Consider the following 26,178-nt stretch of genomic DNA (forward strand, 5'->3'; position numbering starts at 1 on the left):
CAGGTGTCATATGGAAGCGGCGGCGAGCAAGCACTGGGGACGCACGACATGGGTAAAATCGTGACTTGGACAGCTCCTGAATGTCATGGTGCCTTCGACGCCACACTCTCATCTGCACCTCTGTCTCCTCCGTGCGACCGACAGCCATCTGAGTCTACATCCACAGGTAGTGTATTCGTGCGTTTCGTGTACAGGATGCACGCATATGTACACAGCACTTAACAGAGCTCTCACTAATTCCAAGTTACTCCTGCACAGGCCGGCGTCTGTCACAAAGCTTGTTTTGGGCTATTTGCAAAGGCAGAGTTTGCTAAGCTGCTGTGATTTCCCAGCTGCACTTAAAACATATAAACACAAAAACTTTGTTTCCTCAACTACATTCAAAACGCTCATGTATCTGCGTGCTGTTACCTAACAGAAAGACTCATACTTCTTTTCTGTTTATTAAAGCAGTTTTGCTAAGGAGCTTGACTGGACAACACATTGATTTTGTTGTTGTTGTTAACTTTTGGCCTGTTTGCTTTGTGGCTGCTGATGCAGTTACTGGAAACCTAGTGAGCATTAGCACAAGTTAAATCAATCAGCTGCTCTTCACAAGAACCACCTCGTTGCTATGACTACTGGAAGTTTCCAGCCTGTTTGCTACCTGACCTTTCACAGCTTCTGCCCCTCTGACCCCTAATTTGCACCGTGGGGGACGTTCTCTCTTCTGGCTTGCCCCCTATGAGGCTCTTTCTGCCCACTTACCCTGGCAGCAGCTCCTTCGAAGGCCCTGCAGGCAGCTGCCCCGGCCGGTTTTGCCTCTGGGTTCAGTTCTAGGCCTTTTCTCACCACCTCGGGCGATGCCTGGGCGGTTCCATCCACCCTCAGGCTTCAGCAGCTGCCTAGTGTGCTGCCCCCACCTCGCCTGCATCAGCACCCGCCTTCCTCTTCAGGAGCCCGGGGTTCACTTGACGTTTCCCCGGGGATGTCCTGAGGGCAGCCAAACTCCAGTGCGTCCAAACACTCTCAGCATCTGTGCTCACAGGTCTCTCTCGCAGCCCCTCCTCAGTGCTGGTCCTGCCTGCCAAATGCTGGGGGTCATCTTAGGCCTGCCCCCCTCCTGCTTCCAACTCCACGTCCTAGCATGTGACTTCTGGAGCCACCCATTCCACTACTTCAGCATCTCCTTGGTCTGCCCCTGACCCCATCTCATCTCACCTGGGCCACTGCTCCACCATCCTCCTGGCCCTTTGCCCCTCCTGCTCCTCCTCTAGTGGGTGATCCAGGTCAACACTGTCTAATGGGACTTTCTGCACATCCCCCCGACCCCACCAAGTGGTGGCTACTGAGCACTTGAAATGTGGACAGTGGGAACTCAATGTAAAATTTTGCTGAATTAATTTGCATGAAAATAGCCACTGGTGGTTTCTGCATTGGACGGAGCAGCTCTAGATTCTCTGCTGATGGACTCAGAACCCTTCAATAGCTTCCTTGGCCCACGTGGTTCACAGATCCCTTCCCTGTCTGCATCCTCATTTCTCACTGTTCTCCACTGAGGTTCTTGGATGCAATGAAATTTTCTCTCTCTCAGTATCACCATGATCTCTCTCCCTTGGAACACGAACTCCTTTGCCATGGAGTAGCCTCCCCTTATCAGTCTGGCAGCCTCCAACTTTGGGGCTCAGCTTAGTAACCATTTCCCTGCCCTCCCGCCATGGCCATTTCTGCACCCGCCACTTCCGCTTCCAGACACTCCGCCCAGGCTCCTGCCACGCGGCATTTCAGCTCCCAGCTGACGTCTGTGTTCCCCAGGAGACTGGACGCTGTGCTGCAGCACATCTTCAGCACCAGCTGCGTGTCTGGCCAGGGGCAGGGGCGCGGTAATTCACTCTCACAATACGACCTGACTGCAAAGTAGGGGTCCTCGGAGACACAGTCACGGCCTCTGGCTGACACTGCCCTTAAACCACTGACGTGTGAACAAAGGAGGGACACCGGGGAGGACACCTTCACGTCTGTGAGGAGTCGTCTTCCCCGTGGCTTTGTGGCTCCAGCTGCAAGCACCCAGAACAGTGGTTCTCGAGCTGCCCAGACCTCTCCGAACCCACGAGGAGTCTCCCGTCCCCTATTTATCCATACACTGGAATAGCAACATTCTGGCCTATTTTCTACTTTCCCCACTTTTAGTTTTAAATATGTCTGACACTTTCCCCCCAGTTATACGAACTTAAAAATGTTCTGAATGAGAATAAGCAGCCGGCACCACGGACCCAGGCCCGTGCGTTCTGTGCTGTGCTCTGCCCTTGAAGTGAGAACTTTGCAAAGATGGACACGGGCCCGTCTACTGGGCGTACGGAAGAGACACTGAAAACCACGATGACTCTTCCACAGTTCTCACCGACTAGACGGAGTAAGATCTGACATCTCAATTACTTAATTTGGAATCTTCACCAAAGCAGATTTCCTTTTCAGGAGGAGTGGGCTCACGCAATTTTCGCCTTCCCATCCCCTGATGCTCTGGGAAGTCAGGCTGTGCTCACTTAGCTGACTTTGGAATAAACAACTCTTCCTATTTTTAGAATCTTTCTTAGTCACGGTCTTGTCAAAGAAAGCAGTAACACCACTAACAATTATATTAAATAGTTGTTTCACTCAGTGAGATACAATGTGGCGTCGAATCTTAATCTCTCTTACACACACACACCTTTGGAACTGCCAGGCACCTCACTGCAGATACGGAATGAATTGCATTTCTTTGTCACCTGAGCAACGAGAAGACGGACCTGCCCCTCACATGCTGAGGCAGTATGGCAGCCCTCTGCTCGCTCTGGCTGCATTCTGACAGCGCCCAGTTCACCCACCACTGATGAGGTGAGAGCACCATCGACCCTTCCTGATGTCCCCTCATTGCAATCTGCCATCGTTCCATCAGCCAACACCTTTCACTCCTTCAGCGAATTAGAAAGTGGCTCAAGCCCCCCTCCCCCACAAGAATTGTCAACTCTCTCTAGAAGAATAAGGAGTCTCTAGGCTTCATGTACAGCACCCTGACATTTGCAATGCAAAAACCGCATCCATTCCTAGGAGCCTGACCACACCTGCTTTCTTTGAAACTTATTTTGGGAAAAACTGATGCTCAAAGGCAGCTCACAGGACTTACGGCTCATTCCAGTTGCTGACCAATTCCAATACTGAACTGACAACCTGTTCGTCCAAAGACTGTTCCTTTCACTCTCCTTGGCACAGTCTGCCTCTATGAGTGCACACGGGGGACAAGCCCATGCCCCCCGAGGGCTGTGCACACAGGTCCGGAGGCCCGTGGACGTGTGTCCCGAAGGGCGGCATAAGCCGCACACTTTCTGAAGCCGGATTTACAGTCACAGTGTTCTTACTGGTGGGGCGCTTAGGAACAAACACTCCCGTCCCACCAGGTGATCGGAGCTCGGCTCTGAGCACAGGGCCGGTCCGTGTGCAGCTTCTGTGTTCCCTGGAAGACAGTCTACAAATGCTGATTCACTAATGTACTCTAATGAACAAGCCGCAGGCAGTCTCGAGTCTGTGCAGGCGCGCGTGTGAGAAAGGCCCCTCTAGACGTACGGTGCACTTTTCAATGTTCTGTCTGGAACGGGGATATAAATAGAACTTTAAAGATGCTTCTGTTAGGTTCGTTCTAAGAGCAAACCTTTTTTATCGTTTAAAATAAAGGCCTTAGAATTAGAATGATAAAAAAGCGATTCCCAAAAGAATATTCTCCTTCCAGTCAAAATGAAGTAGGAGGGACTGGATTTACCCTGTCCCCAGAAACAACCCGCATTGCCCAGAAAAAAAACACATGAAAAAAAAATGGTTGTCCAGACTACATGTGAGTCAATGAAGGACAGTAGCATCTAGAAGGAAACCTGGGAGAAAAGCTCCGTGGTGTCGGCTCAGACACCAGGAACGTGACTCATGAAAAGAGAGAATCAGTTGGGCTTTACTGAAATGGAAAACTGCTCTTCAAAAGATACTGCTCAGAGAGCGAGACGAGAAGCCACAGACTGGGAGGAAATACTTGCAAATCATTCATCTTATAAAGGAACTGCATCTAGAATGTACAAAGAACTCTCAAAACTCAACACTCCAATTAAAAACAGGCAATTCAATTTTTTTAAAAAATGAGCCAAGGAGCCGAACAGACACTATACCAAAGGAGACGTAACAATGGTAAATGAGCAGGAGATCAGATCATTAATCACTAGGGAGATGCAAATTAAACCACCGCGAGACACCGCCACACAGCGACTTCAGCGCTATCCCTAGGAGGACCCAGCGTTCCGGGTGTCAGGGGGTGCGGAGCCATGCGAACGGACTGTGGAGGGAGTGTGCTGGTGTGCAGCCACTTTGGGGGAGAAGCTGGAGGTCGCACGACAAACGAAAGCGCATCGGCGGGATGACCCAGACATCCCACGACTGGCTCCTCACCCAGGAAAAAGAGAGCAATGCCCGTTGCAGGACCGCCCATGGACGTCCAGTGTGGCTTCACCTGCGAATGTGCCCAGTCTGGAAACAGCCCGAGTGCCCGTTCACTGGTGACTGACTTCCAGAACGTGGGGCAGCGGCACCGCGAGTGCCGCTCAGCAGCGAGGAGGCCCGAGTGCTGCAGCGCGCAGTGGAACGCAGGAGTCTCGAAACAAGTACGCTAAGGGAAGGGGGCCAGACGGAAAAGACCACATGCTGCATGGTCCATGTATATCAAAGTTTAGAATATATGCAGTAATAGATTACATAAAGTCTAGAATATATACAACCCTAGAATATACAATCTGAGCTGTACAGCCAGAAAGCAGTGTGGAAAGCAGCTAGGGAGGCGAAGGCAGGAAGAGAAGTTAAAAACGGGCACCAGGAAAGGTTTGGGGGTGGTAGATGTGTCGTGTGTCTTGTGATGACAGCTTCATGGGTGTGCACATGTGTCAAGCCTCTCAGATGGACACTCTGAATATGTTCAGTGTCCAGCCAGGCACTGTGTTCAATCAGACCGTGATGAAAAAACACTGAAAAGACAATGGTTTGCCCCAGGAGGTGCTGCAGAGTCACCTCCAGGGTGCAGCCGCCTGGCAATTGCTGAGCTCCCGCCTGGCACCCAGCACCGTGGGGCTCTTGCAAAAGCAGCTGCGGAGGGTGGGTGGGTACATGGACCGCTGTGGTGGCGGCCCCTACGTGTCTCCTCTGTGCCACTCTGCTGAAGGCACAAAGATTCTGAAAGGCTGTTGAAAAGATCGTTTCAACAGTTTTTTTCTGTTGTTTCATTCCATGCCAATTGCTTCAAAACGCACGATCTATGAACACATGCTGTGATAATTGCACCCTCACCTAGCCGTTGCACTTGCGCCTGCCCGTCCACTTGAACCAACGCGAGAACTCAGCGAGAAAGGGCCACAAAGCCCCGTTCTGAGCTCCACTCAGAACGACTTTCGATGCAGCCAGGAGACGGGAGCAGTGGTGCCCTGCTCTCATGTAGATGATCTACATTCTGGTCTCCAGTCTCCTTTCAGCTCCCCTCGGGTGAGCTGAGGACTCCCTCCTTCGCTGTGCTCCCCAAAGCCTCGTCTGCCGCCATCTCTGATTCCCAACACTGGCCTTGAAACCACACTCTTGAGGCAGCTGGCAATTAACCAGACTATCCATCACTGACTTCACCTTCTGTGAATTTGACTTGTACCATACGACAAGTTCAGAGAAGCAAAGGTCAACCTAACAGGCAAGGGGTCGTCAGTGTGGATGACTGGAATGTGACACTCTCATCAAAGACCCCACAGGGAGTTAGCACTCCACTGGCATACCCCGCTTTCTAAGGGACGAGCCATTAATTCAACAGGATTCATTACTATTACAGTATTAGGCATCGGGCCTGCACCATTTTCCTTATCAACAGAGAAACATTTGGAGATGAATTTCTTATGCAAATCTATGGGTTGGGCTTGGGTGATAAATTTTCCAAAGAAGAGTATGAAACCTCAGAAGCACGAAAAACTAAATTAGCATGACTACATACAACTTTTTTTTTTTAAAGCCACACTGGAGAAAACACAACGTGAAATGAGAAGCGTATTTTCAATGACATGCAGCAAGGGATCAATATTAGTATTTTGTAGAAGCCTTTGGCCAGCACCTCAGCCACATCGACAATTGGTTACATGAGAAGAAACCAGCTCAGAATTTGCTTTCTGTATTTACACTGAGACAGAAAGGTGACTCCTACGAAGATCAGTGAGTACAGGGTTCAACATTTGGCAGAGGCTGGGATGGTCTGAGCTGGCCCCAGCCCACGAATAATGTTTTCGGAAGATTGGGTTATTACATTAACAGCTGTAGAAGATGGTCACTGTTTACGCAACGTGAAAGCAAACATTTTCACTAACCCAACATTCCCTAAATGGCCAGCAGAAATGGGAAACTTGATTTGACCCCGGGCCAGGACTCGGGTTCTGCCGCCGCAGTGCACATTTGTCGGGTCCCACTCGGGAGGGGGAAGAGTCACACCCTTGTCCCCTCGTCATGAAATGCAGTCTGTTACAAACGTCATCTGAAGAAAAACCTCTTCCCTAGCCAGTTCTCACCTCTTGCCGCCTCCCACCGGACAACTGACCTCTACTCTCCCCCAAAGGCCCGAGAGCTCTCCCAACCCCCAGTCTCACTGGGAGAGAGCAGTGTGGGGCCTCCGATCCTTCACGCGAGAGCATCAGGGGGCGGTACTTACGTCGTGCATGGAGTCCAGGAGCTTGGTCAGCTGGTAGAACCTCTGCCAGCTCTGTCCAGAATTGTTGGGACACTTGGTCACCATCTTCCTCAGCTCTTTGATGTAGTTCGCCCTCATTTCTTCAAACGCGGCTTGGCCTCTGAGGCCGTCCTTCGGAACTGCGTTGTAAGGAGAACAGACACGTCAGCTCCCAGGATGGGAATCGGCTTTCACATCTCAGCAGTTAAATGGCTTTTTCCCACTTTTAGGTTGACAAGGAATTTCAATGAATTACATTTATTGGTAAATATGGCAGTTAGTTATCTATCGGTAAACTCTTGTATACACACAAATACCAAAAAACAATAATAACTGCTGTCTATCACATGTGTGTTATATATTTTGCATGTATCAGCTCACTTAATCTTGACATCAGTCTTATGACATGACCATTATATTATTCTTATTTTGCAGATGAGGAAACTGAGGACTGGAGCTTGAAACACTTGTCCGAGGGCCCAGTAAATGGCAGAGAAGGGACACGAAGCTAGGCTGCCCTGTGTCCACAGCCTGCCTGTTGACCACAACGCCTCATGGCCTTGTGGCCTGTCGTCAGAGTGTTTTATGAACCCCGACCTGCCAACACCTCGGAGGCAGGAAAACAGACTTTGATTTTCCAGGACAACTGCAAGAGCCACAGACAATCCAAGCTGGAGCTAGAATTAGAAAGCAGTGTCTTCATATTCAAGTTCAAATATCAAAGACACTTGGGGAGCCTGGCTGTCTACCAAGGGGAGAATATGCATGCAAACAAGCACTTCCCATTCTCTTTGCCCCAGGTCACATGACAGCTGAGAGGATGTCATGTGACTTCACAGACAATCTGGGTGGTGGGGGGGTGTGTGCAGTTGTGTGGTGTGCGGTGGTAACACCATGTGGCTCTGCAGGCGAGGGAAAGTCTCAGACTTCCAGAGAGAATAAACCATGTTCACCCTTATCTTTGATAAGGTAGAAAGTGAAGGATTATATTTCCTTTTATGTAGTGGCTACACTTCGTATTTATACACACACACACACAAACTCTCACTTGGAAAGAATCTTACAATCCCTTGGGACTCAGGACTCGGCAGCACGTGACGAGCTTCTGGGACCTGCCGGGAGCCCTGTCCCCGGGGCGCGGGGCAGCGCAGCGAGAGGACAGGCTGCGCCTGTGTCGTGGAAGGAGGCGCGGCGCCCAGGGTAGGTTAGAGATGCGTCCTTTGAAAATCTGTTTCCATGTCTGTTTTTCCCCCCGCTATTGCCAATAAATTGTTATGCTTAGGCTTTAACTTTCAAAAATAAAATCCCTACGAACTTTAGTTTTGGAAGAAGACGTACTGTAAATCTATTCTGTGACATGAACACTCTGAGTTGGGACCTGCGTGTGCCGTCGCTGAATCACACGGCAGGTTTGCTGATTTGTCGTGACCGGTGCAGAGAGTAACGGCTGGGGCCGTCCGCACTTGCGGACGGCTCAGTATGTTTCTGAGTATTACGTGCAACCCTGGAAGCCAGGAATACTGCGTCTGCAAATAAACCCTGCGGTCCTGGATAAAGATATGGATTATCTTGCAAAGCTAACCTCACATATTATGTTAATAATGTTCTCTTTTAGTTTAATTGTTGAGGCTTTTGATTTGTGGTTTGTCTAAGTCTATTTTTGTGGGGCAAAGGGATCCCTAATAGCAACTGCGCAAATTCCTGAGGCTTCCATAATGTTAGCTGTGGTTTTGAATAAATAACATTCACATTAAGAGTTAAATACCATCCATTATATAACTGATATATTTTTCCTTAAAATTAAAACCTTGTTTTAAAGATATAAATAAATTAAAGAAAGATGGTAATAACCAGGATGTTAACATTTAAAGCTATAGATGTTTTCTACCAAAATTTTAGCGTTAACCAAAAACTTTCTACGAGAAATTGAAAGTTTGCAAATAGCAGTCCACACTTCTCACCCACATGTTAACTTTTTTTGAACTTCTAACATTTGATGGAGTAAACCTTTTGTTTCAATCTAGATGTATATGGGTGTCAACCTATATCTTCAAACATTTACCTAAAATTGGAATAAGTGACTACATCTCATGACTGGATTTCAATAGCACTTGGCACACATACTAAGATTCACCAAAGACCCTCCTGTTTCTGATAGCTGTGTTCCCAGAAGTTGTCGAAGTGTGAACACCCTGTGTCAAGTATTATATATTGCTGCAGGGGCTGAAATACATTGTACTAGTTTCCCAGCTACCTATTTCAGAAGCTGAAACAAACCCACAGATAAAGAGAACGTCAGCAAGTCCTCACAGCTGGGAGGTCTGCCCAGGTTTTCTGAGTTTACTGATCAGGAGGGGTAGCAGGGCCGGTGGAAATGACCCCGAACCCACGGGCTGGAGGAGCAAAGACAATGGGCAGGAGCTCCTCTGCCTTCCCCGGTGAGCGGAAGGACACAGGACTCTGAGGTCACTGCTGAAGACCGGGCACCGCGGACATCCGGCGGGCCACTTCACGTCCTGAGAGGACGAGTGTTCAGGCGTTCTCCCAAAGATTTGCAAAATAAAGGTACCAAAGCCTGCAGGTTCTGTGACTCCTACAATTCTTACGTTTTCCTACCTTTTTATTTTGCTTTCCTTGCATCTATAAAAATCAGAATTGCAAGTGCTGAGCTCCTTGGAAGCTAATACATTACCCAGACAGCTTCAAAATTGTATCAGAATTTATTATAGGCTGGTGGATTAAATGCACAGGGATGGGCAAAAGTAGGTTTATGGTTGTATGTATGGAAAAACACCAATGAATACAGAATAATACAAGAAAAAACTGTTGTGTGTACTCACAACTGTAAACCTGCTTTTGTTCACTCCCGTATATAAAATAGTAAGATAGCAAATAAGATTGAGTAGTCAAAATTAATACAGAATACCACATACATTTTTAGAAAAAAATATTGCATTTAAATTTTCTACCATGTGGTGTGTGTGCGTGTGTGTGTGTGTGGCTTCCACACCGTCCGCCCCTCTGCCGTCTGTGTCTCTGTCCCGTGAGCCCCTGCCACCCCCTCTCCTGTGGTCAACGGGTCTGTCCTCGTCTTCCTGCTGCACAGCAACCCCCCTCACCGGCCGGCTGAGTCTGCACTACGGTGTCCTACAAGGATCCTTGCAAGCTGACATCTCAACACCCAAACCTGTCTCCTGAATTCCGGCCCCAAACCGTCTCCATCTTTTGCCCTCTCTACTAGGATACGTCTAAAAATGAACCTGTCCAAAGTAAAACTCATTTTCCCACTCCATAAAGCCCGCTCCAAGTCCTGACATCAACACGTTTCTCTCAATGGCATCACTACCATCCGAGTCTCTTCTCTGGGCTCAAAACCTGTGTCATTTCTGCCCCAGGCTGTTTTCATCACTGTTTCCGGTCAGTGGCCATGTGCATCCTACAGCCAACCATCATTGTCCAGGCCATGATGCCGTCAGCTCCACAGGTCTCTCTGCTTCCAGTCAGGACACACTCTGTCTTTGCCATGACCCCCCGCCCCCCCCCCCCCCCACCTCGCTTTCTCTTTAATCCGGTCACATGCCAGGCACACCTTCCTAACGCCACAAGGTACAGCTCTGGTCACATCTCCCCACTGCTCACAGCCTCCAGTGCTGGACTCCTCTGCCCACCAAAGGTAGTGTTGAATATCCAGGTCCCAGCTACAGCCCACCCTTATTCCCCACTTCTCCCCACCCTGTACAGCTGGACGCACCCTGAAAAACTAAATACTTAAATGCAATAAAAATGTAAAAACAGGCAAAACGACTCCTCAGAACAGAGTGCGGGGGCCTGGCTCCACTCTCCTGCACCCCCACACTCCCTCACGCGGTTCCCTGATGAGAACGCGTCTCACACCTCCTACCCACTCCGCAACCCGCCCGAGCTCCCCCACATTCCTGAGTCCCTCCCTGAGCCCCAGAGCTGACCAGCTCTTGTCTTCTTTGAGCCCCATGACACTCTTTATCACAGGAGAAAACCCCTTTCCGCGATGTGTTCAAGTTACGTCTCCACTGAATACCTCGTGCCTCATGTGCCCTGCAGCTCCTGCACTGCCCGACCCCACCACGCACAGGACAGACACCTAATGGATATTTAGCGGTCGGATGAATGAAGGATGAGGGACACGCTCCTCCATGGACCCCAAGCTTCATCCTCCGCAAGCAACCGAGCTCGTGAAAGACAGGGCCCTCCTCCTACCTCCTCCGATTTTTCCTTTTTACACTGACTACCTGATACCCTAAGCAGGGTCCTCCCGGGAGGGGGGTGACCTGACAGTGTAGTAGACGAGGTGCCGGGGTCAGGGGGCATTGGCTTACTCGTGCTCAGCAGCAGCAGGACCTTCATGACGGAGTACTCTTCAAAGGTGAGCTGCAGCCGGACGAACTGGAGGCTGATCTGGTGCATCGCCTGGCAGAGCTCGTACATGGCGGACTGGTGCATCCTCTCTCTGCAAAGGCAAAGGAAAAAACCGTCTGAGAAAGCAAGGTTCGTCCCCAAACCCAGATGGCAGCCCACGGCAGCCCCCAAAGAGATCTGAGCTGCAGTGTTCCTTTTGGTGTCAACGTGGGGCAGATGTGTAATTTAAAGACAAAGCGGATGCCTTTCCCGGTGACCATTGAGCTGCTCTGGACCGACGCTGCGGTGCCATCTGCCTGCACCCTGTAAGGACGCGTCAGGGCCAGGAGATCACCTGGAGGCCAGAGAAGCCACTGGGGTGTGGGGGGGGGTGAGGGGGGCCCATAGGCTCCTGTTCCTTGTCAGCTGGATCCCACGTGCTCGCTGTCTGCAGGGGCGGCGCTAGGCGCCGTGAGCACAGGCGAGTGACCCAGTCTTGTTTCCACAGGGACCCCCAACAGAGGCCGTGAACTGTGTCTGCTGAGCGTTTGCAGCAGCACATTTAAACGGGGAGACGAGACAGAATGTGGGAAGGTGAGAACCTGGAGTGGGATCTCTGGTGAAGGGAGAAAGCGACGGGGGCGTGGGCCACACGTTTCCACTCCTTCAACCAACCAACCGACCCTCTTCCTCCACTAGATCCAATGTTTCCATGAAGACCCTCAGTAGATTAAGATGGAAGTCATTACTGCCTCTTTCCGTGAGAAGTGGGGCAGCACTTAGGTTTTTCAGATGCATTTCCTCATCGTAATAAATCTCTGGGGAGGCCCTGGATAACTACTGCTTTGCACTGACCAGAATGTAATTAGTGAAAAAGAAACTGCTGGTGAAAAATGGAAGAGGACTTGTCAAAGGCCAAAGAAATGGAAGAAAAGGTCAGATGGCTGCCAGATGTCTGAGAGGCTGAAAGCAGGTGAGCACCTGCAGGAAGGCAACCCTGGGATGCCTCTTCCAGGGGGCACTCCTGGGTTCGACAGGCAGAAATGTCTCTCATCTCAATTCTGAAAGCCTTTTGTAAAGGACCCGCACAGAGCATTTTGCTCTGCATCATTATTGTTATGTCTTCCCTCTCCCTTAATAAGCTGGAAACTATTTTCAATTAAGGGACTATTTTAAACACACACACACAAACACACAGAGAGAGTTAACAGCAGGGGCCTATGCATCTACAATCCAGAATTAACAATGTAAACAAGTGCTGCTATGTTTGCTCTGCTCGCTTCAGATCATGACAAATAAACACGACAGAGCTCTGCGGTCAGGTCTGCGGTGTCCTCCTCCCCGATCCCACTCATGGTCCCCACTCGAGCTGTCCGACGGGCATGCTCTTCCCGGACCCTCAGCTTCATCCTCCACAAGTACCCGAGCTCCTCGAAGACCAGGGCCCTCCTCCCACCTCCTCCCATTTTTCCTTTTCACACCAGCTATCTGATACTCAAAATAAGCTACTCTCGGAAGGGGGACGACCTGACGATGTAGAAAAGGTGTCAGATGAGCGGAGGCAGGCCCCTCGCTCTGGGTGATCATCATGTCCCCTCCGAGGTGTGTATTGTACTGCACACGTGTGTATCTATAAACACAGCACACAGTACCGCTCTTTTATGTAAAGGTGAACTTAGGTACATATGCACATCTGTCTGCAACTTACTGTCATTCAATGTTGTCATTTGGAGATGTATCCATTTGAACACAGGTAACTAAGTTAACTCACTTTCACGGCTACTAGTTGCACTTGTGATCTCACTGCAACTCACTAATCCGCTCCACCACCCTGGGCACCTGGGTTGCCTCCTCCTTGCTGATACTGCCAGTGATGCCCACGGGGCAGCCCTGAGCACTTCTCTAGGACACAGAGCGGGAGGAACTGCCGAGCCGTAGATCTGCACCATCCGCGGCGTCCCTTCCAACCGGTAGGAGCCCAGAACGCCCTCTTATCCCCCACCCCCACCAGTGCCCGTCCTCCTCCAATGTACCTCTGCGGCCATCTATGGGGGTTGAAAGGGTAGCCCCACTATTGATTCCACTTGCACTTCCATCATCACCACTAGGCTGAACATTTTTTCCAAATATTTCCTGACCATTTGGGTTTTTTTCCTTTGGTAACTTGTCTCTTCATATCTTTATCCTTTTTACGGCAAGCTTTTTCTTTCTAGCACGATTATCGTCTTTATTGTTAATACTTTCGCTTTAAAGTGTTGACTGCCGTTCCTATTATTCCTTCAGTATCCCCTCCCTTTCCTCATTCCTGTCTCTTCTGCCCTCTCTTTAGAATTTGCCTGGTAAGCCCTTTCTTAAAGCCCCTTGTGTCTAAACTTCCCACATAATTATATTTCATGTGTCTTTCACAGACAGCAAAAAGCTACGTTAAAAAAGTCTGAAGGTATTTATATTTTAACAGTTCAGTTTTACTGTTTTCATTTATCATAACTGATATATTTAAAAATTTTTTCCTACCATTTTCACTCTTTCCCCTCCTTCTTTCTACCGTCCTTCCTTCTTCATAAATTGATGCAGCTTTTAAAAAATCCCCCTCTTTGCTCCTCAACTGGGTTTGGAAGGTGTACATTCTATTTCTACTCTTTAAATAATGAAGTTGTGAACTTGCATGCTTGAACATCTAAAGTTGGTCAACAGCTTTTCCACGAGAAACAGGAACATGCAGCACACACTCACTGCTTCCCATGCTGCTCGTTACCGCTCCTTATGTAACCCCACCTTGCTCTCGGATCACCCCCGAAGTCCGTCTCTCTCCCCCGCACAGCCGCGCCTGGCTGGAGTCACCCAAGTGTTTCCCTGGCCACACTGCTTCCCGCACTCCCCTCCTTACTTCGGGGTCCAATTTCTAATTGAAGAAACCGAACCCTTCATTCTTGAATAATTGTTTCAAAGCTGGAGATTTCTAACCTGACAGGTAATGTCCTTCAGTGTTGTGAAATTGGTATTCCACGACAGCTGGACTTTAATTGATGGCCGCTTTTGGGAAATGCCTTCTTAATCTAATCATCCTTTTATAGGTAGCCTGCATTTTCTCTTTGGTAGCTCACAAACATCTCCTCTGTGAACGTGACGTGCGCAGTGTCAGTGGGAAGTGCCTGGGAGGAGACTGGCTCTTACTCCTGCTCAAGACTCCGTGTCCTAATTCGGTGTGAAATGTGGGCGTTTCTTCAGTTCTGAGATGTTCTTGGCCGCTGTTTCTCCAACAATCCCCTGCGCATTTGTGCTGTCTTTCCTCGCCGAACTCCTGTTGGCAGTGTGTTGGACCTTCTCATGTTGTTTTCCACGTTAACCTCCCTTTCAGATTATGTTTTTTTTAAACCATGTGATGCCACATTCTAGGTGAGTTTCTTAGATCTGTTTTCTAACTAATATTGTTTCTTTTCTCTGTCCAGTCTACTGAATGTCTACAGTGTTTTAACCATAATGGTAACCTTTTTTATGTCTAGGTGCGTAGATAAACCGTATTTCTTTCTCAAACATTTGTTATTTTGCACAAGATACTTCTTACTTTATGGTTATCGTATCTCTTATCTAAATTCTATCTTTATCTATTTTTCTAAACACTTTTAACATATTTCTTTTACAGTTTCTCCCCTCTTGTTTAATTCATTTTTTTTTGAGATGCCTGCACACATGTCTGACATGCACTGTTCTGCCGCGTGCTTGTCTTCTGGGGGGGTCCCAGGGACACTGCCTTGTGGGGGCGGGGGCTCTGGAGGAAGCTTTGCCACTTGTGACTGTCAGGGGGACGTGCATCTCACTTGTCGTGGACCAGCTTTTGTGCCGATTTCTCAGCTTGATGCTTTTCTTGAGACTCGTGGCGTTTAAATTTAGACTCCACACTAGATGTGGTGCGGGCTTGTGCTGCTGATTTCCTTCCGCTTCCTTGCCATGTCCCCGGGCCGGCGGGCTGGCTGGTTGAGTTTCACTCTCCTTGTCAGCAGACAGAGAAATCTTTCTTGAGCCCTGGCTCCGTGCAAGGGGGCTCTATTTCAGGCGCAGCCTCGCTGGGGCCTCCGCTCTTGTCTGCTGTTCCTGTCGGGGTTCTCATCCCAGCCCAGTGGCACCTGCCACCGTCAACAGCGTGTGGGCCAACTGCGGCTTCAGCTCCAAGTGCAACCACTCTGGCTGCGAGTTCCCTGTGTTTGCACTGTGCTTCTTTTGAGCTTGGCTATCTATGTACGGCTTTTTTTAAATGCAGAATTTCTCTGTGTTTAGAGGGGAAAAAAGGGCTCAGTTCAGTTCCAGCATTCTGATCGCTAACTACGAGCGTCTTAAAGGCAGGCTCCATGCCTGACTCATCTTTCTGAACGTCCAACAGAACAGGACAGACAAGCGCCATGTGCCAGTCCTTGTTCAGCGAAGACTGCATGAACGAATGGGAGAGAGAAGGAAAAAGGAGAGAGAACAGGTGAAGACAGCTAGAGGAACTGAAGACACAGATCTGCCTAGGGTGATGACGGTTAGAGAAAGGTCATACTGAACATTTACAGGACGAGTAAATAAATGGCTAATGAAATAGATGTGGCATTTGCAAAGTTTCTCCGAAAAGGAAGAGGTTTAGATCGTGTAAAATGGGGCGAGGCACATCGGTCCTCAGGATGCCCGTGGATATATCACAACGGGCACCAGGTGCTGCGAGGCGGAACAGGCGCCCTTGGCCTCACTGCGGTGGACCCTAGAGACGTGCACCCATCAGCCCTTCCACGTGCCGGCTTCGTGAGCCTGTGGTTGTGCTGCTCCCGAGACCCATGCTTGTCGTGTGTGAAACAGGGACATTGAGAATAATTCCAGCCTTGCAGGGATGTAGGAACCAACTGTACAGACGCTCTTAAATTAGAAAGTACTGTACATATGTTAGCTATTTTTTTAATATAATGGAAAGAATAAAATGCTTCTTGGAAGATCAATGATCATTTTGGTTAAAACAAACTAAGAAATAATCAAATTTTTTAAGTGACTTTTCAAGAAAATACTATCGTGTTATTACTACTGTTTGCATGTGCGGGTGGGAAAACAAGGGACCCCCAGAGAGCAGTCAGATGTTCAGAGACAGGGGAGGGGCCTGCCTGGGGCAGGACATGAGAGCTAAGCGCCTCTGTGTCCAAGCGTTCTTTTGCTGGACGTGTGACCAAAGCATCCGCACAGATTAAAGCTACTTAGAGGGACCTCAGACACCACCTGAGGGCAGGTGAGAGCGTTAATGTGTGGCGACACCCCTGGGGAAGGCCTTTTTTGCCACTTCACTCTGGATAGTATCTCCAGGTCTTGAGGTGGCACCTGGGTGACCTCTGTGGTCTTCAGAGCTACCTTGCAGGGCGTGCCTACTAGGCCCTGGGGATCAGGGCCTTCTTGCCCATGCCCATGATGCTGCGTGAAGAGTCCTCCTCAGGTTCATGACCAGGAAAGCCTGGTCCATGATGCAGCCAGGACCCAAACCCAGGCTTATTTCCTCCGAAACTCATGCCTTGTATCTGTGTGATTGTTTCTGTTTCATTTGGTTTGTTTTATTTTCTAGAGTGCACGTATAAGTGAAATCATGCAAGAACCAAGTAGGGGCTGTCAGAGCAGGAGGGGGTGAAGAAACAAGAAGAAAAGAGGGACGGGGTTACAAAGTGCAAACTTCCAGTCATAAAACTAGTCACGGGGAAGCCATGAGGGGCACAGGGAACACAGTCAATGACGTCATAGTGACCACGCACGGTGACAGATGGGAGCTACACTTATTACGGTGGCCACTTCATAAGGTACACAAATGCTGAATCACTATGTTGTATACCTGAAACTAATATTGTATGCCAACAATAATTAAAGGGTTTTAAAAAGTAAAACAAACAACTTACGCCTTTTCCCCTCTCCAAGCTACCAGCCAAACAGTTTTCAGTTCTTTTCTCCACGGTATCTCTTTACAACTATAAAGCGTCATGTGGAACCTCGAATGTTTTGTTATTCTGTTTACTCCATTGTTTATCCTTTGGTGACCATTATGTGGTGAGATTTTGTGTTTTCGAATTTCATTGCTGTTTGTTCTGCATAAAATTGAGTTCTCTAAATGAAGAGTCTTGTGTACTCCATATAGCTTGAAAATGGGCTCTCTTAAAACCACATTTTGCATCACATCATTTTTGCAGAATTAGATTAAATGCACAGAAATGTACATCCAAAGAAGTTGAGGCGAGCACAATCTTTTTTGACGTGATACTAATTTTGCAATATTACCTCACAGGAATCTTTTTGCTACATGCTTTTATTTATTTAATAATCTCACTGCCTTTGGAGTAGAATAATGTAAAAACTACGGACCGCTTTGGGAAAGAGATGAATGTTGTATATAGTGCTCCCAAATGACAAAGGGAACGCGGAAGCCACCCCGGAACCTCGGGCCAGCGGAAGGGCGGCCGGGGATGACTGAGCTGGGGCGTAGCCCTGCGTGGAGGGGCACCCAGGGCACCGTGGTCCAAGCGAGGTACCGGCTGCCATCCGTCTCTCCCTGTGAGCGGGGGCACTTGTCCGTCATTCCTAAACACCATCTCATTTGCAGAATAGAGTAACGTTTACTTTTGGATGAGCAGATAGATCAAATAACCAGAATGGGCAGAGAGACCCAGTCCCATTCCAAAGACCTTGGTTAAAATCTATGAAAAAAAGAAATGTCGCTAGTTTTGTAAACTTGACACTTCCTCCAGCTAGGAAACCAGTCTCATTCGTAGCTGTAACTTCATCCGGTCCTCTCTTAGAACATCCGTTGCACTCAACTGCAATCATATGATCATTTGAAAATAGTTTAAAAATAATCAGCTAAAATAGTCTAATGTATCCAAACCTCATTCACTTGGGACAAAAGTGAATAACTGACGACTTAGAAAACATTTTTTTCCCTGGCTTTTGAGACAGTGTACGGTTGGAAATGGAGTTCATTCACATGACAAAACAGGAAATTAGGGGAAAAGCCCCAATAAAATTAGATTGGGGAGGACAGTCACATTTTAGATGACTGTTTGCTGGTTGTTTGCTTTTAGCTGAGCAGCTAGACAAGCTGAACGACCTGTACGTCTGGGACCCGCACCCTCTTGCTGTCACCCTGTGCCACCAGTGCTGGTGGCTGCACGTTATGAGACCAGTCTGCTGACCCCATTGGCCAGCAGCGGTCTGAAGGACACTCTTGTCTTTGCAGAAGCTTATTTAGCACCAGCTCAACGAGACCTACCAGAAAGTACACTAAAAAAGCTTAGTCCTCTAGTTATTTGGAGGTCCCTCTGGAGGCAGCTGATTTGGGAGATTATTGCCCGAACTACATGCAGTCCTGGAAGCACACTCATGTGCCACTCTGACAGAGTAGGGATTTGAGAAGCGGACCCTGATAAACAGATACGTGGTGAGCCCACGAAGCACTGCAGGCGCGCTCAACTGCCCGCAGGAGGGGCCCCTCCTCACGCTGTGGCCGTCCGTCCACAGGGAGAACGCCAGTGGACTTCTACTTCGAGAATCTCTGCGAGATCCGAAACCACAGTCTCTCCGACATCTGCACACTTGGCTCAGGACGTCCAGAAGGGGAGAGCAGCCCCAGTGTCCATCGGCAAATTCACAGATAAATAAAAGGAGCACACGCCTACAATGGGGTCTTACTTAGTGGCTCTCCTGTCACGTTACAGCATGGATAAACCTTAGTGACCCTGTGCTAGGTACATAAGACAGTTGCACAAAGAGAACTGCTGCGTCCTACGAGGCGCCTACAGTGGTGACGTTCACAGAGACAAGGTAGGGGGGTCACTGGAGGCTGGGGGGAGGGGTACAGGGGGTGTGTTTACAGAACAGTGTGAACGCACTCACCACTGTAGCACTGTGTAGGTACAATGGTTAAGATGGTGAATTTTATGTTACTGACATTTTATCACAATAAAAATGTTTTTAATTAAAAAAAGAATTTCTGCAACCCACAGTCCTACCTACCATACCTTGTTTAACTGAGGTTAAGAAACTAAGGTTTGTGTTTAATTATGTAACTTCCCTTATGATTCTGGCTTCCCATTCATTCTTCTTTTTTGACAGTATATAAAATACATCTTTCATCCTCTATTTTTACAAACCGCCGTTTTTTGCCTGCTTGTATCTTGATGGATATTTAGTCTTGCTGTATTGATGCTTTTACAGCAAGCTGTGCTAAATGCTTTCTGAAAGCAGGAAGAGTAAAGAAATCCTTTAATAAATCATAATTTCAAACACCTAGAGAACCGTTCCCCAAAGGGCTGTCCGTTGTACCTTTGGTGCCCTGAGGGGGCGGGAAAACAGGATGGCCTCCATCGCTCGCTCTCTCAGGGAATCCGCATTTCGCAAATGCAACCCTTCACACTGGCTGATTCTATCAACGATGCCAGAGCGCAGAGGGTCCCGACTCTCCCACCACAGGGGGCCCACGAAAGGCGTGGTGACATTTTTTAACTGGAGCCCCTTGAGCAGTATTGTATGAAACCGCACCTTTTCACCTACACACCTTTTACTTAGGTGTGCAAGACATCACTTATTTCAGCAAGGAACTACAAAGCTAAACCTTTGAAGGGTTTCCCTTTAGCCCTGGCATCGAACAATAGGCGACTGCCATCCCTTTGAAGGGCCTGTGTCCCTCCAGATAACAGAGGGCACCTTTCTATGATAGATTTTTTTTTATGGTGCGTAGGTCCAAAGTGATGTGAGTACTTCGTAAACACCTGGCAGCTACTGAGAACAGGTGAATCCAGTGGTTCCACAGACTGTGAACTGCTCTTTAAATACGGACATAAACAACACACAGCAATGCTCGCTTAGGGCTGAACTTGTGAAGTCCCTGGAATCCCAGTAAGAGGCTTCTTAATAAGCATGTTTACTAACATGCTATTATATCCATAAACTGTCCCTACATATATGCGTGCGTGTGTGTGTGTGTGTGTGTGTGCCACTGAGAGTTAAACAGCTTGAGTGGTGTGGTGCACACACACCATCACGGCAGCTCTGCAAGACCAGACCTTCCTTACATCTGACACTGCCAATCACGTCGTTACGTCTGAGTAAATCTAACATCTCGTTGTGTGGTCAGTGTCACAGATGGTCCCTGTCTCAGGCTTGTTACTTTCCTAAAAAGCAACAACAACAAAACAGCATGCAGAAACAGCCCTCCCCCCAACCTTCATTAGAATAAAAATGACCTCCATCAGAGCCTTCCAATTATTCCAGTTTACTGTTTTTCACTATTTTTCATAGACTTACTAGATTTTCCCTTAACGGACAAGTAAGATAACTCTGTGGAAGGACCCTTTCCCCAGCTGTGGCTTCGGCGCCTGCTCATTTTTACAGCATCGTTTACGTGCAGCCAGGACGGGACTCAGCCGCTCGGTCCCCGGGTCCCCAGGTCTTGGGAGAATGTGCTGTGGCCGCTGCTTCACTGGGCCCGAGTGAGCCCGAGGGCGGTGTCCCCGCGTGTCCCTGACAGTCATCCACTCTGTGCTGGTTTTACACGGTCAGGCCCAGGAACAGTCAGAAGCCAGTCCGGGGTTTTGTTTGTCACTGTAATTGATGTTCCAGAAGGGATATGTTTGCATGGCACTGCCTGGGACTGAGGCCTCCCAGTTTCCACCGGCTTTATAATGAACGGTTACACGGTCACAGTGACACTTGACCGTCTAAGGGTCCAGAGGGGGCCTGGTCACATGGCAACCATAGTTTACCATGGACGGACCCAGAAATCAGGAAATATTTTACCATAAATTTTACCATAATTTTAATATAGTTTTTGGTAAAATATTCCTTTGTGGCTTCAACTTTTAAATACTTATCCAGTTAGCACAGTTTCTTTTGGGCACGAGGACACCTGAGTGTGGCGGAGGGAAGGACACAGGCAGCCGGAACCCACTGCGACGGTTCAGGCTTCAGAGAGAGTTAAACTGGGGGCATCTGTGATACACTGAGTTACAAAACTGCTTTGGCGAAAGGTTTAATCTTAGTTGTCACTGAATTGCGGGTTTCTCAGGCTAGTTACATCATTTATTTAAGAAAGCGGTTCCTGAGACAATCTTCAGGACGCTACGCGTCGGATTACGTGAGAAACCTCTGTCCCTAAGACACGTGACCAAACGTCTCACTGTGGGGCTGGGCAAGGAGCACAGTGCAGAGGGCTGAAACGGACAGCCGCCCACCGTCTGCCATCCACACCGGCGGTGCAGGGCTTCGGCAGAGGCAAATACGTAAGCACTGCCGCGCTCTGTTCCTGCTGGAAGGGCCTTCTTCCAGGCAGCCCTCCGGCCGGGGCGCCGAGGCTGCCTGGGCCTTTCGCTGGACCTGGTGGACCAGCTGTTTGAATTCTAGGCTTTGGTTAGGAAGTTCACGTACAGGCTCCCCCTTGACAGAGAAGCAGGTGTAGGTCTTGACTAGAGAAAGTGACTTGCCTTATTCCAAGTGAAAAAAAAAAAAAAAAGGAAGTCAGACCTCACCAAAAACAGCATTCTGGATTTGAACTCAAGGCGTCTGGTCTCAGAGCCCGCTGCACTCTTCAGGGGGAACTAAACTGAGGTTCAAACACCCAGCAGCGCACTTGGACCCTTTGGAGCACCTAAGACACCCTCACCGGGCTGGCTGAGACTTACCTCCAGAGTTGCTCTGCACACGGGAAGGATACACAAGAACAATATTCTCTAGTGATGGGAATTTTTTAAAATACTTCCCGGCCTCATTTTTGTTGCCTATAGACTTTCATGCTAATTTCTGGAAATTTAATGATATGCACCCCCCAGATAGTTTGGGAGAACACAGAAAAAAGCTTTAGTGACTTCAAATAGGACGACTGGGATACATGCTTAAAGACATTGCTTAACTTGAGTAAACTACCATAGCTCCCTCACTTGGAAAAAGAAGCCATAAAAAGGTAAAAGTCCGACTCGATAACCAGTGAGTTTCGAGAGTGCGCATGGCGTGAACTGCTGAATTTAGAAGTGCTGCTGGACTACGGTTCGGGCAAAGGGTGACAGCAAACCGCTCCTTCCCGGGGCACTGAAAGATCTGCATTCACCGGCTGCTCATGGAGTCCTTCCTGCCCTTCCTGGTGCAGAAGTAACACTGTCCCAGCAACCAGCACCTGGCGCAGGTGACGGGGGAGGACACTGACTCTGACGAGGGTGCGCCGTGCCCCCACAGCGACAGCAGGGAGGGGCCTACCCTTGCGGCGGTGCCTTGAGCAGAGTGGGGAAGCGCCCGGGTGGGGGCATGGGAGGGGCGAGGCACCTGTGCTCACTCTTCAAGATCACAGGTTCCTCCTTCTACCCTGAAAGTCCTGCTTTGGACGAAGAAGTAGCTGAACCTCCAGGGACTGTCACCACACACACCACTCATTGATCAAGGGGCCCCAGAAAGCACTTTCGGGCACCGGAACTCTGCGTCAAAGGTTTGACTCATTCTGAACGCTGATAGATCATCTGCCTTCAAGACAAAACAAAACAAAACTATGGTGTTCAACTCAATTAATTTACTAGGAATTGGCCCCGTGTCCTTTCTTATTACCGATTCTGAACATCTGTCACAGAGCAGATTTTGTTCAGGACATTCTGAACAGCTGCATCATTCATGACTGCGGGAAATAAGCACACCGCCACCCAGCCACTGCGCCAGCAGTGACACCTGTTCCCGTAAAGGGCCGACACCGAAACCCACACGCACACGCCACGGACACCATGCTTACTCGGTGTAGCCTCGGTGCGGCTGCTCCTCCACACCCACGTGCAGTAAAGTACTAGCCAGAGAGCGAGGCGTACGGCTGACATTACGTCAACTTCTACTTTGAAATCCTGGGACTTCTGAACCTCCTATGATCGGCAGGCAGTGGCCATGCCGTATCTCTTTAACAACAAACCAATGAGTCTTTGGGGTTTGGGCCCGAAGCAATGGGTTAAGGCCAACAGTTCGAAAGTATTAGGTCCCTGAGATCTTTCAAGCCAACAGGCCTCCTTCCTGGACCAGGCACTGGCTCTGGAAGTGGGAGAGGGAGGAGGTAGGGAGGGAGGAAAGGCGGGAAAGAGGTGTGGGGGCAGGGAGATGGGGAGGGAGAAGCAGGAGGAGGGAGAAAACGAAAGGTCACGGTGAAGTGAAAGAGCAGCTTCGCACTGTGACCTGTGTTCCTCCGGAGAAGAGGGTGAAAGCCGTACACACTTCATTTCCATGTTATGACAATGGGATGTAACATTTTAAACCGACAAACTCAACGCTTGGTGGCACCGCCTCACTCTGCACAGTGTTTGGTGAAGGGTGACGTGCTCGGGGGAGGAAAGACGGTCAAGCAGGAAGAGAAGACGAGGTGGTGGGGGGGGGACGTAAGGCCAGAGTGGAGGGAGGGAGGGAGGGAAGAGAAGGCAGCCACAGGGAGAAAACCGGGGAGCAGGAGAGACACAGCCCCTCCGTTCCGGTAAGTGAGCCCGTTCTTCATGCCACCTGCCTCCGGAACTTCAACCCCGAGTTTCCAAGGCCGCCCCTGCCTGCCCGTGTGGGACAGGCTCTGTGCCTGGACTGCTCGTGCCGCCCGTTTGTGCTGCCTGTTCATGCCCCCGCCCCCCAGCCCGTGAGCCTCCTGCAGGGGCTGCCCTTGGCCTTCAAATGGACCTTCGGCGGCTTTCGTCGCCACCTAGAGGAACCAGGATCTCCTAGACTCCCCGGGCCTCCTCTTACGGGACACTTATCAGCCACTTGCCACTTGTGCGCATTTTCCTGCTGGGTCACCATTCACACGTCTATGTCTTCACTCAAGTGGACGACGGAATTCTGGGGGGTGGAAACTCGGTCTCTCACTTTGGGTTCCTTACAACAGCCATCGTGGTGTTCTGCATACTGCAGAGATTCTCAACATTTATTACTGACTGGTGAAACGCCAGTCCTTTTTTTTTTTTTAGCTAAACAATAAGGAGATATAAATTTTACTTTAGGGAAAGTGATTATTAATTTATGATTCGTTAATGTTGTTCTCCCTTTTACGTGACCTCATTCTATAACTACAAGTTCTCACGGCTGTACGTTAGCTGACTGATGACATTGAACTAGAGAATCCAAAACCACAGGTGGCCGGAAGGGAACTCGGAGACCCTCCCGCATCGGCTACTCTGCAGATGGGGGAAGACAGGTGGTACGGTAGGTTCCCACTTACGGTCATAGATAGGTTGTTCGACTTTGAAACAACATAAAATGAAGCCAATTATATCATAGGCTAATTCACGTAACCAAGAGTTAGGACCCTAGGGCATCTCACCGACCTCATAACTAGACAAAGTCGAACAAAACAAGGTTATTCTAGGCCTTGCTGTAGCGTGAACACAGCGTGAGCTTTCACGGGAATCTGGGACTCAAGCCTGAGGTCCACCTCTCACTGGCTACGTGAGCGTGGACGATCTACCAAACCGCTCTCGGCGAGAGGCCGCTGCGTCCTTGTGAAACAGTGACAGTAACACCCGCCGTGAAACCTGAGAGTCTGTGACGGCGATGGTTCACGTGACAGCACCGAGGACCACGGATGGAGGGAGGGCTCGGTGGGTGCTGGGGCTCTGTTCCAGTGTGCATCTGTTCTCTGAGGTCTGACATACCGATTACTGAGTCTCTCCTGGGTGAGGAAGCAGAGACGCGGCCCTCCAGTGAGGCTCCCCGAAAGCCAAGCAGAGTGAGGGTCTGTGTTGGGTGTCAGTGACCCCTCTTCCAGGGGCTCTCGGCCTGTGACCTGAGGACTCCTGGGCACCCCCTAAGGACTCCAGGGCATCCCTAAGACCCTTTCCTGGAGTCTGTGAGGGCCCCCTTTTCCCAACTAGGTATCTGGGTGAGGCCGAATTTTCTCTTACATATTTCGAACAAAACCACCTGTCACAACAGACTAGAGTGAGAAGCAGGTAAGAGACGTAACTGCCTTCATTTAAGTCGGGCTGACGGGGTTTTTAGAAAGGCTAAACGATGCCACTCTTCTAATATTTTTTGTTCTGAGAAAAAGAGTTATTTCTCACAAAACTGTGTATACTGTTATGTTTGTTTATTAATATATAATAGTTACTTTTATTTTAAAAGGAATCAATATTTTAAAAGTTTGTTTTAATTTCTGATATGAATAAATACCAATAGATACGACACAGAAACAAAAGCTCTTTGGGGTCCTCAACGATTCTAAGGGCAGAAAGAGGGTCCTGGGAACAAAACACGCACGAACCGCTCGTCTGGCCCCGTTTCCCCTTCCCAGCGAGGGACGAGGAGGCTCGGAGACGCGACCTCCCGCACCGGACAACGCCCAGCTCGCGAGCAGCGGCGTTAAAACCCAGCCCCGGGTCCTCAACAACCGAGTTTTACATATCGTCACGACATCACAAAGGAGGGAAAACAGACTTAGAGAAATAATTCAAACTTTGAACCAAAGCTTCCATGTCCTGAGAACATCTCATTTCCCATTTGGGTTCTTTGTACATTGAACACATTATCACCCATCTTAAAGAATAACGCTCTTGAAAGATGGCACATGACTGGTCAGTGAAGGTTCCGAATACACTCCCTGAAAGCACCTAATGAAACCTAGTGCTGGCCCCAAGGGCCCTCACCGTGTATGTACAACTGCCTGAACACCACGTTCCCCAGCACTTCGATGTACACGCCTTGATGTGGTTGAAAAATTCCGAGTTTTGGACTGAGACACACCTGGGTTCAAAATGCCTCCTCCTCTTTAGAAGACTCGCCAATCCCTGCCCCCCAGAGCCGTGAGGAGTAAACAGGATGATGCACGAGAGATGGCACACAGCACAGGAACTTCCACACACTTCCAGCGTCAGCCAATGGCACGCACACACACTGCCCCTCTAACCTACCAGACTATTAAGTACGTTTGTACTCTACTGTCCATGTGAAGGGAGAACATTATGAACGGAATGTGTGTGTCCCTCCAAAATTCACGTGTTGAAACCCCAACCCTCAGGATGACAGTATCAGGTGAGGGGCCTTTGGGAGGTGAGGAGGCCATGGGGGTGGAAATCTCACGA

The 26,178-nt window shown here is 49.2% G+C and overlaps 1 protein-coding gene across 2 annotated transcripts in view; it reads right to left on the reverse strand.

The window, feature by feature from the left end:
* The window catches only part of NR3C2 (nuclear receptor subfamily 3 group C member 2), a 292,733-nt gene that overhangs the window by 16,765 nt on the left and 249,790 nt on the right, over positions 1-26,178 (reverse strand). For both annotated transcript variants that reach the window (XM_036031871.1, XM_028520129.2), the window contains 2 exons: positions 11,092-11,222; positions 6,719-6,876 (listed from right to left, as the gene is read on the reverse strand). In XM_036031871.1, coding sequence (XP_035887764.1) covers positions 6,719-6,876; positions 11,092-11,222 — 289 coding nt within the window. The remainder of the gene's footprint in view (positions 1-6,718; positions 6,877-11,091; positions 11,223-26,178) is intronic.

The sequence above is a fragment of the Phyllostomus discolor genome, chromosome 8 (assembly GCF_004126475.2).
Source record: "Phyllostomus discolor isolate MPI-MPIP mPhyDis1 chromosome 8, mPhyDis1.pri.v3, whole genome shotgun sequence".
NCBI lineage: Eukaryota > Metazoa > Chordata > Mammalia > Chiroptera > Phyllostomidae > Phyllostomus > Phyllostomus discolor.